The 17,108-nt window shown below is 41.3% G+C and overlaps 1 protein-coding gene across 1 annotated transcript; it reads left to right on the top strand.

Annotated features, from left to right (window-relative positions):
• Window positions 1–341: 341 nt before the first annotated feature.
• LOC139406532 (ornithine decarboxylase antizyme 1a) lies at window positions 342–10,394 on the top strand. The gene is given in 6 exon segments (XM_071149211.1): window positions 342–527; window positions 7,650–7,707; window positions 7,709–7,795; window positions 7,896–8,071; window positions 9,619–9,704; window positions 9,791–10,394. Coding segments are annotated over 6 exon segments (657 nt in total). The 5' UTR covers window positions 342–408; the 3' UTR covers window positions 9,922–10,394.
• The last annotated feature ends 6,714 nt before the right edge of the window (window positions 10,395–17,108 follow it).

Below are 17,108 nucleotides of genomic sequence, written 5' to 3'. Positions count from 1 at the left end.
TCCTTGCTTCAGGTCCTGAGATACCCAAATCTAACTGCCTGTATGTCATTTTAGGATAAAATTTTTTTACGATCCTTAAAGAACCGCTCTTGTGGTCCCCCAAATCCTAATGAGTTAATTGTTACATGAATCGGGTAATAATTAAACAGTTGATTTGATAAATAACAGTCATCAGATTAATGAAAGTACAGTCACAACAATAGAGATCCTATTAAATTATTGTAATTCCCAATTCTATGGTTTAATTCCAAAATTTAATTCATCAAACGTCATGGTTTTAGGACACTCCCTTTCCTTTGTGACTCGAGCAGCCCTCCCCTTATGCTGTGGCAGCCTGAGCCTACGATAAAAATTATTTGGTGAGGAGAGAAGCAAAAGGGATCTGCAGTCTTGGACGCTGTTGGCCTTATGGTTAAATCCAACCTTCAGACGATATTAAATAGCCACTGTTTTGTCAGAGAAAAAGAGAAAACCACATCCACAATGCCAGTTAACGAACTGCCCGGTAATAACCCCGAGAGTGAAAGGTAAGTTGAGATAGTGTTGTAATTGTCAGAAGGACTATGATTACTCATTGGGTCAGTAGCAGAGGCCTAGCTAACTGTAACCTTACTCCGATAGCAACTTGTTTACTGTTTTTACATTTGATATTATGTAAGTCAGTGGAACAATATTGTGCCGAACTGACTTTTTATTTCAAAGTTGACTATATTTAGCTCTAATCGAAGTCTGTATAATTTGTTATTAAAGTTGGTTGCTGTTTATTTCGAACAAATTGTCATTTAGCATTATGCTGACGTTGTTGGCTAACGGGTTAACGTTAGGTAGCTAGTTAGGTTACCAGCTAATGCTAACTAGCCAGCTCGTTCTTTGACTAGCTACTTTGGTTTTGTCAATGCACTGTTTAACGCTAATTGCTCTATTTGTGATGCATTAATAAACCAACTAACGTTAGCCACGGCAACGTGTTTTCACAATGTTGGGATAATTGGATGAACGCCTTATTTCGTCGAATGTTCTGGAAGACGTTTGTCGACGTTAATAGCTAGAAACGTAGTGACAGTGCGTTTTAAGCAGGAGTCACACAGCCAGTTAGCAACTACTAGCCATTGCGGCAAATATGTAGCTTCTCATCTGCAGGTATCAATATCATATGTGCACTCGCATATGTTTGGCCAATAAAAACCCGTGACGACTTGACTGGGTCGACAATATACTTTCGACCTAGGTTAGCTAGGTAACATGAGTGACAACTAGTTAACTTACCTATTGGCTCAGTTCCCAGTCAGTACTTGTGCCTAAAAACCAAAGTACAGGATGTGCAGTCTAAAAGTTGGTTATTTAGCTAAAAACAACCCAGCTAAGGAACAGCAGTGTACACTAACCCTATCAGAATTGACATCCATTCTCATCTGTGGGAATTAAAACTAGTATAGACCAATAAAGCCTAGACAACACTAAAGACCTTGCCCTAACACAAGTCAGCTCACCATGGAATATTTTCCATTTGATTATTCTCAATAGTTGCAAATCGTCATGATTAGCCTCGGCAGTCTGAGTCTCACTAAGTACAACTACTGTTGACTTGTGTAGTATAGTTTTCTATCAGAATGGACACAGCACTATTTGCACGTTTTGGTCAAGTCTGTGCCCAATGGGTGTGAAATGCTGTTATGGTTTGTTGTATGGGTGGGGCATTGAGCATAATGCTAAATGTCTGTTACTAGAGGAAGAGGGCTCTTGAAACGTAGTCCCCAGCACCACCATTTAAGTGCTTTGAGTACAGGTTGCCAGGTGTCCATAACTGCCCCAAAATCATTCCCCTTTGGCCAAATATCTATTCTATTTTCTGCCAGGCAGTATTTTTCCACATCAGATTCATTCAACTGGTAAAGGCTGTTACGCAAGTGGTGGACTCATCTCCCACCTGACTAAGCCAGCTGTCAAGTTAAGGCGCTTCATGAATGGTTTGTGTCTGGGGATTTTGAGGAATTTTGTGAATGGCGTAGAATAGCAGTGCAGTTGAATCTGTGGGAACAATTTACAGGTGGATTGTGAACGGCCAGGGATTTTACATAAGGATGCTAGTTGGATTTTATTTTCAATTATCTGGTCAGGTTGTTTCCAAAGGAACCTCGTTCACTAGAACCACAAGTGATTCCAGTCAATATACCGTAGTGATGAGCCTATGACGTCGCTCATACTTAATATCACTGTTACTCTGATTTTGAGCTCCAAGGTTGACAATGGTTCTTACTTTGCTTTCACATGTCTGCTCCACATATAACACTGGAGTGGCGTTTGCATATGAGAGTCTGTGAACAGTAACACCACCGCTAATGGGTTATGGGTTTTGTTCCAGTTTGGAGCTCGGAGAATAGACCTACTCTCAGTTCTGCTAGCGCAACCCCAACAGAAAAGCTTATTATGGACAAGATCACACTGTTGGGGCTTAGGCAAAATGGCTGATCAGTGCAGTCAGTAATCTGGCACATGTCTCAGTGATGTAAGAGGTTGGCCTTTTTGTCGCAAGTGCAGACTTGAATTAGGTTATGAACTCCACCTTTTTTTGCCACCCTAATTTTTAGCCCGGGTAGCTGAAATTGTTCTCAGTATTTTTCTATTAACGTTGTTTCCCGAAATGATGCCGACCGTGGCACTCGTCTCTTCCCCCATAGGCTACTCCCACTGTGACAGTTCACTCTGCTTAATCAGTGATATGTCAACAGGGAATCAGTCACCATGGCAGCCATCTCTGACAACCAAGCTGAGTGAAGGCAGTCATTTTGTTTATTGAATCATCACCAGGGACTGAAACTAACATTTTGGTCCACTAGCCACTGTGGCAGGTAGATTTTTTTTTCTCACCTGCTGTAATGTTTTTGCTATATTTACCCCGAAAACCACATACATCATGCTTTGAAATGTTTCAAAAACAATGCATCTATTAATAGTAAGAAGTGATGTGGTACAGTGCCTTCTGAAAGTATTCACACCCCTTTCCAAATGTTGTTCCATACTGAATTTTGAGTTGATTAATTAGTTGTCACTGGCCTACACACAATGTCAAAGTGGAATTATCTTTTTAGAAATGTATACTGAAGAAAAATAAAATGCAACATGTAAAGTGTTAGTTTCATGAGCTGAAATAAAAGATCCCAGAAATGTTCCATAAGCACAAAAAGCTTATTTCTCTCAATTTGTGCACAAATTTGTTTACATCCATTAGTGAGCATTTCTCTTTTGCAAAGATAATCTTCTATACACCTGACAGGTGTGGCATATCAAGAAGCTGATTAAACATCATTATCATTACACAGGTGCACCTTGTGCTGGAGACAAAAGGCTGCTCTAAAATGTGCAGTTTTGTCACACAACACAATGCCACAGATGTCAAGTTTTGAGGGAGCGTGCAATTACCATGCAGTGCAGGAATGTCCACCAGAGCTGTTGCCAGATAATTGATTGTTAATTTCTCTACCGTAAGCCTTCTCCAATGTCATTTTAGAGAATTTGGCAGTACGTCCAATCAGCCTCACAACCGCAGACCACGTGCAACCAGGCCAGCCCAGGACCGCCACGTCTGGCTTCTTCACCTACAGGATCTTCTAGGACCAGACACATGGACAGCTGATGAAACTGTGGGTTTGCACAACTGAAGAATTTCTGCACAAACTGTCAGAAACCGTCTCAGGGAAGCTCACCTGCATGCTTGTCGTCCTCACCAGGGTGTTGACTTCACTGCAGTTCTGCATCGTTAACTGACTTTAGAGGGAAAATGCTCACCTTCGATGGCCATTGGTACGCTGGAGAAGTGTGCTCTTCACCGGTGGATCCCGGTTTCAACTGTACCGGGCAGATGGTCATGTGGGCTAGTGGTTTGCTGATGTCAACATTGTGAAAAGAGTGTGCCATGGTGGGGTTTTGGTATGGGCTGGCATAACCACAGACATGAATACAATTGCATTTTTATTGATGGTAATTTGAATGGAGAGATACCATGATGAGATCCTGAGCCCCATTGTCTTGCCATTCATCTGCCATCACCTCATGTTTCAGTATAATGCACAGCCCCCATGTTGCAAGCATCTGTAAACAATTCCTGGAAGCTGAAAATGTCCCAGTTATTCCATAGCCTTTATACTCACCAGACGTGTCACCCATTGAGCATGTTTGGGATGCTTTGGATCGACGTGTACGACAGCTTGTTCCATTACCCGCCAATATTCAGCAACTTCACACAGTCATTGAAGAGGAGTGGGACAACATTCCACAATCAACAGCCTGTTCAACTCTGTGATGGAGATGTCACGCTGCATAAGGCAAATGGTAGTCACACAAGATACTGACTGGTTTTCTGAGCCACACCCTTATCTTTTTTAAGGTGTCTGTGACCAACAGATGCGTATCTGTATTCCCAGTCATGTGAAAGCCATAGATTAGAGCCTAATGAATTTACTTGAATTGACTGATTTTCTTTATATGAACTTAGTGAAATCTTTGAAATTGTTGCGTTTTTTTATATTTTCAGTATAAAATCTGAAATGTCTTGAGTGACTAAGTATAAGTAAGGAACTCCTTTTATGTTAAGCCTAAATAAATTCAGGAGTAATGTGCTTAACCCCCCAGAGTTGAGTGACACACCGGTTAATTTAGTTTTTGACCCTCTATGCCATTTTATGAATGTGTTATTCAATGCGTTTCTATGGGCTTTAGTAGTAAATGCGAATATCAATATTTTATCAATTAAAAATATATATATATTTATCTGATACCTAAAGGGGTCCTAAAATCAAATACCTAAATGATCCATTGTATGACCATTTTTAAAACAATTCCATATGTCAGCTTAGCACCCCCCTTCCCCCAAAGACATTAAATATCCCTTTGAGCATGGTGAAGTTATTAATTACACCCAGTCACTACTAAGATACTGGTGTCCTTCCTAACTCAGTTTCTGGAGAGAAAGGAAACCGTTCAGGGATTTCACCATGAGGCCAATAGTGACTTTAGAACACTGAGTTTAATTGCTGTGATAGAACTGAGGATCAACAACATTGGACTTACTACACAATACTAAGTTAAATGACAGCTGGGGGGGCCTGTACAGGGGAAAAAAAATATCCCATAACATCCAGTTAACATCCGGTTTGCAATAAGGCACTAAAAACTGCATCAAATTGGGTAAACAAATTAACTTGGTCCTGCATTTTGGCTGCATCATGTTATGGGTATGCTTGTTATCGGCAAAGACTAGGGAGTTTTTTGGGGGGAAAAATAAACTGAATAGAGCACAGGTAAAATCCTAGAGGAAAACCAGGTTGTCTCCTTTCCAACACACTGGGAGACATTCATCTTTCAGCAGGACAATAACCTAAAATACAAGGCCAAATAAACGCCAGAGTTGCTTACTATGATGACAATTGAATGTTCCTGAGTGGCCTCGTTACAGGTTCTTAAGTCATATTGAAAATCTATGGCAATGGCTGTCTAACAATGATCAACAACCAACTTGACAGAGCTTGATGAATTTACAAAGAATGTACAACAATGCTGTTTTCACTTTCCTTAATATAAATTCAAAGGGGGATACCTAGTCAGTTGTACAACTGAAAGCATTCAACTGAAATGTGTCTTACACGTTTAACCCAACTAAACTCTGCGTTTATTTTTCAGCAGACTTAACATGTAAATATTTGTATGAACATAATATTCAACTGAGACCTAAACTGAACAAGTTCCACAGACATGTGACTAACAGAAATGGAATAATATGTCCCTGAACAAAGGGGAGGGGGGGGGGGGGGGCAAAATCAAACGTAACGGTCAGTATCTGGTGTGGCCACCAGCTGCATTAACTTTTCTGGGATTAGGTGGGACGCACCTAACCAACAGCCAGTGAAATTGCAGGGCGTCAAATTCAAAACAACAAATCTCATAATTAAAATTCCTCAAACATACAAGTATTATACATCATTTTAAAGAAATGAAAAGGAGCGCAGCTAGCTCTCGGCCGCACGCCTGACTGAACTCTGCCAGACCTCTGACTCAAACAGGTCTTATTCTCTCCCCCTTCACAATAGAAGCCTGAAACAATGTTCTAAAGACTGTTGACATCTAGTGGAAGCCTTAGGAAGTGCAATATGACCCCATATACACTGTATATTGGTTAGGCAAAGACTTAAACCAACAAACCTCAGATTTCCCACTTCCTGGTTGGATTTTTTTCTCAGGTTTTTGCCTGCCATTTGAGTTCTGTTATACTCACAGACATCATTCAAACAGTTTTAGAAACATCAGAGTGTTAGGGTTAGGGTTACTAATTATATGCATATTCTAGCTTTTGGGCCTGAGTAGCAGGCAGTTTACTCTGGGCACCTTATTCATCCAAGCTACTCAATACTGCCCCCTGTTCCCAAAGCAGTTAAGTACTGCAGTTAATCTCCTCGTCATGGACTGCACCAGATTCTCATGGACTGCCAGTTCTTAATGTGAGATGTTACCCCACTCTTCCACCAAGGCACCTGCAAGAACCCAGACATTTCTGTCCCACAGGTATGATGTTGGGATGTACCTATCCTGTGCAGATGTTGTTAGATGTGGTCTGCCACTGCGAGGACGATCAGCTGTCCGTCCTGTCTCCCTGTAGCACTCTCTTAGGTGTCTCACAGTACGGACATGACAATTTATTTCCCTGGCCACATCTGCAGTCCTCATGCCTCCTTGCAGTATGCCTAAGGCACGTTCACACAGATGTGCAGGGACCCTGGGCATCTTTCTTTTGGTGTTTTTCAGAGTCAGAAGAAAGGCCTCTTTAGTGTCCTAAGTTTTCATAACTGTGACCTTAATTGCCTACAGTCTAAGCTGTTAGTGTCTTAACGACCGTTCCACAGGTGCATGTTAATTGTTTATGGTTCATTGAACAAGCATACCCTAGCCTGTCACTAACTCCTCCCTGGTATTTTCATTCGTTGTCATGTCAAACACTGTATTCAAAGTGCCCGCTATTATATTCTAACTATAGAATTAGAATAATCATTCTATTTCCATGATTCCAACACTTACCCAAGTGATTTGCTCCAAATTGCAACATTTGGTTAAGAATAAGGCCTAGATTATTTGCCCAAATCATGCAGCCCTACATGGCAGTGTGGAAATTATTTCAAATGTGAAACTATTTATGGTTTTATACGGTTCAATTCAATCAAAATGGAGAAAGACCCATTGAAATCACTTAGAATGTATGTGTTGCCACCATAGGGTCACGCACCACTTATAAAGTAAATTTAGAACTTTCATTATTAAAATACCGCCATATAGTCCAATTTCTTTTAAACATAGTGATATTATATTTTGGCCATATTCCCCAGCCCTAGACTTGGGTGTGAATACGATATTTCTTTATTTCATTGTCAATAAATTTGGAAACATTTATAAAAACATGTTTTCACGCCGTCATTATGGGGTATTGTGTAGATGGGTGAGGGAAAATTAGTTTAATCCATTTTGAATTCAGGCTGTCACACAGCAAAGTGCGGAATAAGTCAAGGGCGATGAATATATTCTGAAGGTGCCATATATTGCTCAATGTAAAAGTTGTATGACTCCTTTAGTAATAATGGCTCTTCTGTGTTCTCCAACACCTCCAGTCAGAGGCGGTGTTCCCGCTGTTGCAGTAACCCCTGTCCGGGGCCTCTGTGGTGTTCCTGATGCCCCTCGCCCACCCCTGAAGATCCCAGGTGGGCGAGGAAATGACCAGCGGGATCGCAGTCTTTCAGCTAAGCTATTCTACTCTGTGAGTCCACTCTCCTTCACATCCTCTGGCATTAGGATACATACCTGTGTCAAACCTCTCTTCGTACCCACTAATTTCTAAAAAAAAAGAAATCTTGCAGGATGCTCGGTTGCTGGTTCTTGAGGAGCCTCCACCCATCAACGGCAGAGTGCGTTTCCTGCTCTTTGAGCCCCGTCGCTCAGTGGGCAAGCACTGTGTCTGGAGGGGGGCGCTGAAAGGGAGGAACATCTACATCGAGATCCCCCCTGGAGCTCTGCCTGAGGGCAGCAAAGACAGGTCAGTGATCCAATGCAAATGCAACCTCTTTTGTCCACCGGTTTCCTACATTCTCCTTTTCAGCTCATTTATCACCTGATTTTACTTAAAGGAAAATCCACCCAAAACAACTCATTCCTTTAGTTAATTAACACTAATATGTGAGAACAATATTTTGTGAACAAAGGTTTCATTTTGGCGGTATATTAAGGTTGGTAGCAACGTGGTAAATTATTGTGGGAATCTGTTGCAGCTCAAGTCGACTACAAAATCCACAATGCAATGCTCTCTTTATGGGCTGGCTAAGTTGTTAGCTAGAAAATGTAGCTACACACAATAATCACAAAGATAATATCAGCATGTAAATTAGCTAGTTAGTGCTGTTTGTTTAGGCAATTTAGGAGTCAACAATCTCACCATGTAATATCTGCAAATCGATGTGTCTCAGTAGAGTCCAACATTCACAACTACAGATTTACTTTTGAGGAGATGGGGAAGCTTTGCCCATGCTACGTCAATGGGCCGTGTGGTGCATTCTGGGCAATTCTGGGACAAAGAGCGCTCTCCTTCAAGGAGTGAATGGGAGTCTTGGCCGCCATCTAAAAAACCCAACATTGGCACAAATTTTGTCAACAAGAAGTACAACATTACAAATCTTTTCAGAGATGTAACGTCGTATAGCTTTGGAATCGAGACATTACGTACTTTTGTGGGAAATAGGCACGTTTCTTGACATATACCCTCACTTTGAGAAGGGATTGTGTGATGCTTAGCAACTTTGTGATCCAGCATGACAACGTGAACACGATTGGAAACCGCACCCATGCAATGCACCCTTGACTAAAGAGGCAGACATATAGGAACATTTTCTAGACCCTCTGTTAGATTAGTTTTCTCGAGGTAGGAATATCGCAAAAAAATATGACCAATGGCTCATTCAAGAAGACATCCTCTCGAGTTACGACATCGGCCAGTATTGAAATCTGTCGTATGATAGACGTTTTCGCAATCTAAAAGTCGTTTCCTATGAACTTTTATTGTAATGAGAGCGACTTTATCGCAGTACTACATCATACCGGCCGGATTTCTGTCTGCTTGAACGCCAATAACTCAGATACACATGAAATGACCCTTGGAATCTATAGAACATCTATGAGATGCACAAGAACAATATAACGTTCAAAACAGGTGACCCTTTAACAAAAGGCACATCTCGATAGGTGGTCCAGGTATCCTCATGAAATAGTGGGCATTTACTATTTTCTGTATTGTTCCTCAAGCAAGCGGAGGCCAATCCCCATTAGTCCACCTTGAATGCCCTACTCTTTCTGCAGTTGTCTAAAACCTTATTTTGTTCTAAATGTATTTTTTTTACCCTTTAGTATGTGTATGTTACTGTATTTAGTTATACTTGCTTCACAATAGGAAACCTTTTTTAAATATTTTTTTTATCGCTGGATGATGTCTTTGTTGTCTTTAAACCTGTTTTACATGGTTGTTTCTTGCTAGATAGACTCTGTTTCTATTGCACTGCCTTAATAGCTCACTGATTTACTTCCCTTCTCCAGTTTCGCTCTCCTGCTGGAGTTTGCGGAAGAGAAGCTGCAAGTTGACCATGTCTTCATATGCTTCCATAAGAACCGAGACGACAGAGGTAAGTTCCTGTCTGTGTCCAGTATACCCTTCTTTTTATACTTTTTTTGTTTGAGTCTTCTCACACTACCTTCTCTCTCGCTCCAGCATCTCTGCTGCGTACCTTCAGCTTCCTGGGCTTTGAGATTGTGAGACCAGGTCATCCCCTCGTCCCTACCCGTCCCGACGCTTTCTTCATGGCTTACAGCATCGAACGAGACTCCTCTGACGATGAATAACTGATCACACACAAGTTTGCTTTTATGTACCCTTCCCCATCCCACTCTATCACTTAGGGAAAATGCATATTATCAAAACTCAGTGAGGTTTAGGTTTCCTGTGAATTTGTTTTTGTTTATTACCTTTGATGTGCTGTATTACAATGACATTTGCACTAGTGTGTAATGTTAAACCAGGAATGGACACATCTGGAAAATGTTTCCTCACCACTGTAATAATTTTCATGTGTAGTGCTCATTTCCCCCTCCCCCATCCACCACAATGATAATCTCTAGGATGTAATATATATGGTAATTTCCATGCTGCATACTCATGTAACTAGTTTTTTTTTCCTGGCTACTTCAAGTTGATTTTCATGTTTAGTTAAAAAAAAAAAAGTGTGCATGAATTATTTTGTTTTAGTTTTGATTCACTTGACTGAAATCTGCATGTAACAAGTGCGCGAATAAAAGTGCTCACCTTAACAAGTGGATTTTGATTTCTAGTTATGTTGTATGGATTGGATACAGCTCAGTGAAATATGTAAAGAATTGTACAAGAAGTACAATTTTGGCCTATGTAGACCAGAGGGTTATACCAGTTTTAAAAGCATCATCTTTTAAAATCAGTCTGTCGGTGTTGAATTTCACCTAGTGCACTGTAAGTTGATGTTTTAAAATCATTACTGTGTGCTAATGGGGCTCCTTGGATCCATGGAAGGTTAAGTGCATATACACAGAGTATAGGAAACATTAGCAACCCATTTCATTTTTTTCCCCTTTAACCTTTAAGTAGGCAAGTCAGTTATAAACAATCTTAGTTACAATGACGGCCTACACTTTCCATGACAGACTGACAAGGTGAATCCATGTGAAAGCTTTGACCCCTTATTGATGTCAATTGTTAAATTGACTTCAATCAGTGTAGATTAAGGGGTGGGGATGGGTTAAAGAAGGATTTGTGTTTCAAGGACTGCAACTTTGCAGTGTTTTTCAAGTTCAACATTTTCCTGTGTGTCAAGAATGATCCACCACCCAACAGACATCCAGCCAACTTGACAACTATGGGAAGTATTGGAGTCAACATGGGCCAGCATCCCTGTGGAACGCTTTCGACACATTGTAGAGTCCATGCCCTGACAAATTGAGGCTGTTCTGAGGTCAAAGGGTGGTGCAACTCAATATTAGGAAGGTGTACATTTTGAAATGGCTTTAATTTGGGCTTTTTGATATGTAGTTAATATCCTTGGAAAACCCTTTAATGGAGAAATAAGCTAATCTTTTATGCATTCCAGATACATGAAGGTTTAAAATCATCCACATTTTACATTGGAGGATCAATGAAGCAGTGAACTTTAACATATTTGAAATATGAGTATTGCTGTGAATAATGACAACTTCTGGTCTAATCTTAGCCGTGCTGTGGTCCTCATCACAGTCCTGGAGTCAATGAAGGAGAGTTACTGCAGACACAGTAAGCGTTCCCAATCCAGCGTTCCAATGCAGCATGAACAGTAAGGTTATGGATCAACACCACATTAGAGGCTCCCCAATCTTTCCATAGGGTCTGAATCACTCCCTTTATCTTTGCTTTATCATACTCTAAGAACTCTTCACTTCTTCCACGTTCTCCTGCTTTATATGCCACAGTGCACACTTTCTCCTTCTTTATATGGCACTGTGCCCACCTTCTCCAGCTTTATATGCCACAGTGCCTGGCATTGATTGTATATATTTTTTTTTAAATAATTTGCCTTTCCTGCTGTTTCCTCTCCCTCTGTTTTCACCCCTTGACCATGCCAGTAAGAAGCGCTGTGCCCTCACGCAGGTGGCTGCGTTGCTGCACAGGTGTTGCAACCCCAAGGCCAACTGTAGCAGCAGACTACTCACTTTTTATTTGATTTATTTCACCTTTATTTAACCAGGTAGGCAAGTTGAGAACAAGTTCTCATTTACAATTGCGACCTGGCCAAGATAAAGCAAAGCAGTTCGACACATACAACGACACAGAGTTACACATGGAGTAATACAAACATACAGTCAATAATACAGTATAAACAAGTCTATATACGATGTGAGCAAATGAGGTGAGATAAGGGAGGTAAAGGCAAAAAAAAAAAAAAAAAAAGCCATGGTGGCAAAGTAAATACAATTTGCAGTGGAAGAATGTGCAAAGTAGAAATAAAAATAACTTGCCTCTCATAGGCTAGTAGTTCAAAGCTCTGCAGGACCCTTCCCTCTTGTATAAAGTCTTCCAAAGTAGCTTCTGGTTGGTAAATCTCTCCAGGGTTGGGGAGGACGTTACAAGTAAGGGATTACAAAAAACGGTAACTGTAATCGGTTACGTTACCAGCAAAAATATTGTAATCAGATTACAGATACTTGTGAAAAACTAGATGATTACTTCGAGGATTACTTTTAAATTCAGATTTAAAAAAAAATAAAATATGACACTTCTCTGTTTTCTCAATAACATTCAAATCAAAATTTTAAAAAGGCGCATATTTAATTTTGTTCCACCTGAGCGAGTCTGACAAATCAGAGACCACTACAGTATGATGACACCAAATGTGTTTGATGGATCGCGGGAAAAGAGCAGGAAGAGGCTTTTGTAGGCTACAGTCCAAACTATGTCTTCCAATAGTGCGAATGCTGTTGTCATCCAAAGATTATTCAATTTGAATTAACGCTTGGAGGTAAGGATGACAGCAGTGGTGTAGTCTACGGCGATACGGATATCACTTATTATTGATGTTAATCACACTGCTGCGCTTTCATTTAGCTATTTGCGCCTTACGGATTGTGGTTGTTGTGGATTGCTGTTCACAAATCTAAATGTGTATTTGATCCCAATAATAGTTGAATTCAAGAAGTTTAAACTGCCTTTCAATCATTGTTTTTGAAACCAGTGGACAGCCATTGAAAAAAAGCGCTCTTGCATTGCGGATCCCAGCCTATGGAATAAAAGTGTGGCTTTTATTGCTCAATCTAATTCATGCTGATAAAAATTTTATCCATAGGTCTAATGGACACATGCTCAAACTAGCACACTTTTGGTAAATTTAAATGGCCAATCTGTGGTTGCTACATCCATTTTTGGACTTATACATTCTATATATTAATGTACATATATAATTTAAGCATATTATTATATGTAGTAGAAAGCGAAGAGCCTACACAACCAACCCATAATGTAAAACAAAAGTCGCATCAAAGGCTTCTCTATTGTACAGTCTAACAAAACAGCCCTTTCTAACCCATGGATGTTTGCTGTTGTCTTTCAATTCTGTTGGGTTGCTGAACACCTGTTGGCAGTTCAGAGGAAGTGTGTGTCACTGGGGTTTGAACGTGTGAGTTAGGGGCTACCAAACTTGCCATAAGGGTGCAGATCATGACTTGTGGCTTGAGGTAGATCATAGAAATACCACTTTTTTTGTAATTATCTCCTATTTTAGATTGTGGCTGTTTGCATTTGGTGCAGCTGTGTTTGCATTTTGCTTGATTTTTGCACTGTGCACATGACTCAAGTATGAATACTGCGTAGGCTATATATTATGAGTATAACCTATATATTATGAGTATATCATCTTCCCAGGAAACGTTGGGGTATTCAGGCTGTAGTACAGTGAACCTGCTATCTGCATGGGCTGGTAGTTTTCACAGAAGAGGAAATCTTTGCGCTGAAATGCACCAACTTCTTCACTGGATTCTCTCATCAGGAGAACCCCAGCCTCCAGGTGCTGTGCCATATTTATCAGGAACAGTAGGTGGCGATGCTGAATGCCTTGAGAAATATTCCCCTGATTGTAGAACTGCTGAAGAAATAGTGAAGCTGTTTGTCAGGTGTATCGGAGTTCAGTTGAGATATGGGCTGCAAGTGGAGAGGGCTCTTCTGTACTGTTCTTTCTTCATCTCTCTCTACATGGGCCTGAGTGTCTGTGATGGGGGCCGGCTTGTAGAGAGTGTTGTCATAGTTTTGGTAATGGCAGGGTAGCAGGCACTGGGGAGATAGGACACAGATAGACCCCTGGTAGGGATAGGGTGCGAGCCAGCCTCTTCTTGGGCGCTGATGGTGGGGTGGTGCTCTTTAAGAAAAATCTCTCTTGATGACAGTAAGAGGGTTCTGAGAGTTTTATTTATTTATTTTTATTTCACCTTTATTTAACCAGGTAGGCAAGTTGAGAACAAGTTCTCATTTGCAACTGCGACCTGGCCAAGATAAAGCTTAGCAGTGTGAACAGACAACAACACAGAGTTACACATGGAGTAAACAATAAACAAGTCAATAACATAGTAGAAAAAAATAATCTATATACATTGTGTGCAAAATGCATGAGGAGCTAGGCAATAAATAGGCCATATGAGTGAATAATTACAATTTAGCAGATTAACACTGGAGTGATAAATGATCAGATGAACATGTGCAGGTAGAGATACTGGTGTGCAAAAGAGCAGAAAAGTAAATAAAATAAAAAACAGTATGGGGATGAGGTAGGTAAATTGGGTGGGCTATATACCGATGGACTATGTACAGCTGCAGCGATCGGTTAGCTGCTCAGATAGCAGATGTTTAAAGTTGGTGAGGGAGATAAAAGTCTCCAACTTCAGAGATTTTTGCAATTCGTTCCAGTCGCAGGCAGCAGAGAACTTGAAGGAAAGGCGGCCAAATGAGGTTTTGGCTTTAGGGATGATCAGTGAGATACACCTGCTGGAGCGCGTGTTACGGGTGGGTGTTGCCATCGTGACCAGTGAACTGAGATAAGGCGGAGCTTCACCTAGCATAGACTTGTAGATGACCTGGAGCCAGTGGGTCTGGCGACGAACATGTAGCGACGACTAGAGCATACAGGTCGCAGTGGTGGGTGGTATAAGGTGCTTTAGTAACAAAACGGATGGCACTGTGATCCACTGCATCCAGTTTGCTGAGTAGAGTATTGGAAGCTATTTTGTAGATGACATCGCCAAAGTCGAGGATCGGTAGGATAGTCAGTTTTACTAGGGTAAGTTTGGCAGCGTGAGTGAAGGAGGCTTTGTTGCGAAATAGAAAGCCGACTCTAGATTTGATTTTGGATTGGAGATGTTTGATATGAGTCTGGAAGGAGAGTTTGCAGTCTAGTCAGACACCTAGGTACTTATAGATGTCCACATATTCTAGGTCGGAACCATCCAGGGTGATGATGCTAGTCGGGCGTGCGGGTGCAGGCAGCGAACGGTTGAAAAGCATGCATTTGGTTTTACTAGCGTTTAAGAGCAGTTGGAGGCCACGGAAGGAGTATTGTATGGCATTGAAGCTCGTTTGGAGGTTAGATAGCACAGTGTCCAAGGAAGGGCCAGAAGTATACAGCTGCGTAGAGGTGGATCAGGGAATCGCCCGCAGCAAGAGCAACATCATTGATATATACAGAGAAAAGAGTCGGCCCAAGAATTGAACCCTGTGGTACCCCCATAGAGACTGTCAGAGGACCGGACAACATGCCCTCCGATTTGACACACTGAACTCTGTCTGCAAAGTAGTTGGTGAACCAGGCAAGGCAGTCATTAGAAAAACTGAGGCTACTGAGTCTGCCGATAAGAATATGGTGATTGACAGAGTCGAAAGCCTTGGCCAGGTCGATGAGGACTGCTGCACAGTACTGTCTTTTATCGATGGCGGTTATGATATCGTTTAGTACCTTGAGCGTGGCTGAGGTGCACCCGTGACCGGGTCGGAAACCGGATTGCACAGCGGAGAAGGTACGGTGGGATTCGAGATGGTCAGTGATCTGTTTGTTGACTTGGCTTTCGAAGACCTTAGATAGGCAGGGCAGGATGGATATAGATCTGTAACAGTTTGGGTCCAGGGTGTCTCCCCCTTTGAAGAGGGGGATGACCACGGCAGCTTTCCAATCCTTGGGGATCTCAGATGATACGAAGGAGAGGTTGAACAGGCTGGTAATAGAGTTAGCGGTAAGTACAGAACATGTCATCGTCAGAACAGAAACTTTCACACTTTGACTCTCTATGATTATTGAGAACTTCTTCAGAATAAGGAAGAGAAAATACAGAAGAAGACTTATACTTAAGCAAATGGCTTAGGAGATGTGCTATATGGCCATTATAGTGCCTGAATACAACCATTAGTCGTGGGATATTGGATATTGATTCACTCTCTCTCTCTCTCTCTCTACAAGTAGTGTCTGTGTAATGGCATAGCAGTACTTATGCTCTAACCTCAACTACAAAATAAGGATGAACATCAAAAAGAAACTCCCAACTTCACACACTCTTTTTTTTTCTCTCACTCCCCTTTTTAGTTAGATCCATCACACACTTGGTCTCTGCCTCCATTGTACTTTGCCTTCTTCTTCTTCTTCAATGTGCTTGCCCCCAATTACTTTGGGATGCATCTGTTTTGACAAGCATGTGTGAATTCATGTTGTACACTATACTCCCATAAAGATTATTACTGTCTTTGTTTTATAAACAATTTAGCATAACAAAGTGTCTGATCTGTGTTGTTTTGTCAACTCTACAACTGTCTTATTTTATTTACCCTGATGTTCATTGTGCATAATGTTTATGATTGAGTGAATCCCTGCTTAGGTCTATGGTAGAGGATCATACAGCCATTTCCATTTGTCATTGTGGTCACTCTAATTGATGTTCCTAGTAATGATGCAACATTTTGTGGGTGCTATTCATATTTCTACTATTCTATTCATATTTCAGTACAGTCCATCTAGGGTTGCAGAGTGTCTTTGGCTTATCTCGGAGAACATAATTGAAGGTATCTGGCTTGACTAACAGTCACTCTACTTGGACATTCAGTCCTTGGGAAGATGGGAGGTTGGACCTGTTATTGTGGAAGTGCAGAGAGGGATTATAATTAAAACAGGTATAACAATAGCACACTGAAGGCCTATTGGTCAGCATGAATAGGTTTAAACAAGCTTGTAAATGCAACTTTCTTAATTTGCAGTGGGCATTATTCCGAGAATGAATATCTGGCTCCATTATTTTTGTCATGCCCTGATCTGTTTCACCTGTCCTTGTGCTTGATCCTGAGCCTGCCTGCCGTCCTGTACCTTTGCCTCTACTGTGGATTACCGACCTCTGCCTGACCTGACCCTGAGCCTGCCTGCCGTCCTGTACCTTTGCCTCTACTGTGGATTACCGACCTCTGCCTGACCTGATCCTGAGCCTGCCTGCTGTTCCGCTGCTTTACACCC

This window comes from Oncorhynchus clarkii, chromosome 4 (genome assembly GCF_045791955.1).
Source record: "Oncorhynchus clarkii lewisi isolate Uvic-CL-2024 chromosome 4, UVic_Ocla_1.0, whole genome shotgun sequence".
NCBI lineage: Eukaryota > Metazoa > Chordata > Actinopteri > Salmoniformes > Salmonidae > Oncorhynchus > Oncorhynchus clarkii.
This window is presented reverse-complemented; position numbering and strand designations above follow the sequence as displayed.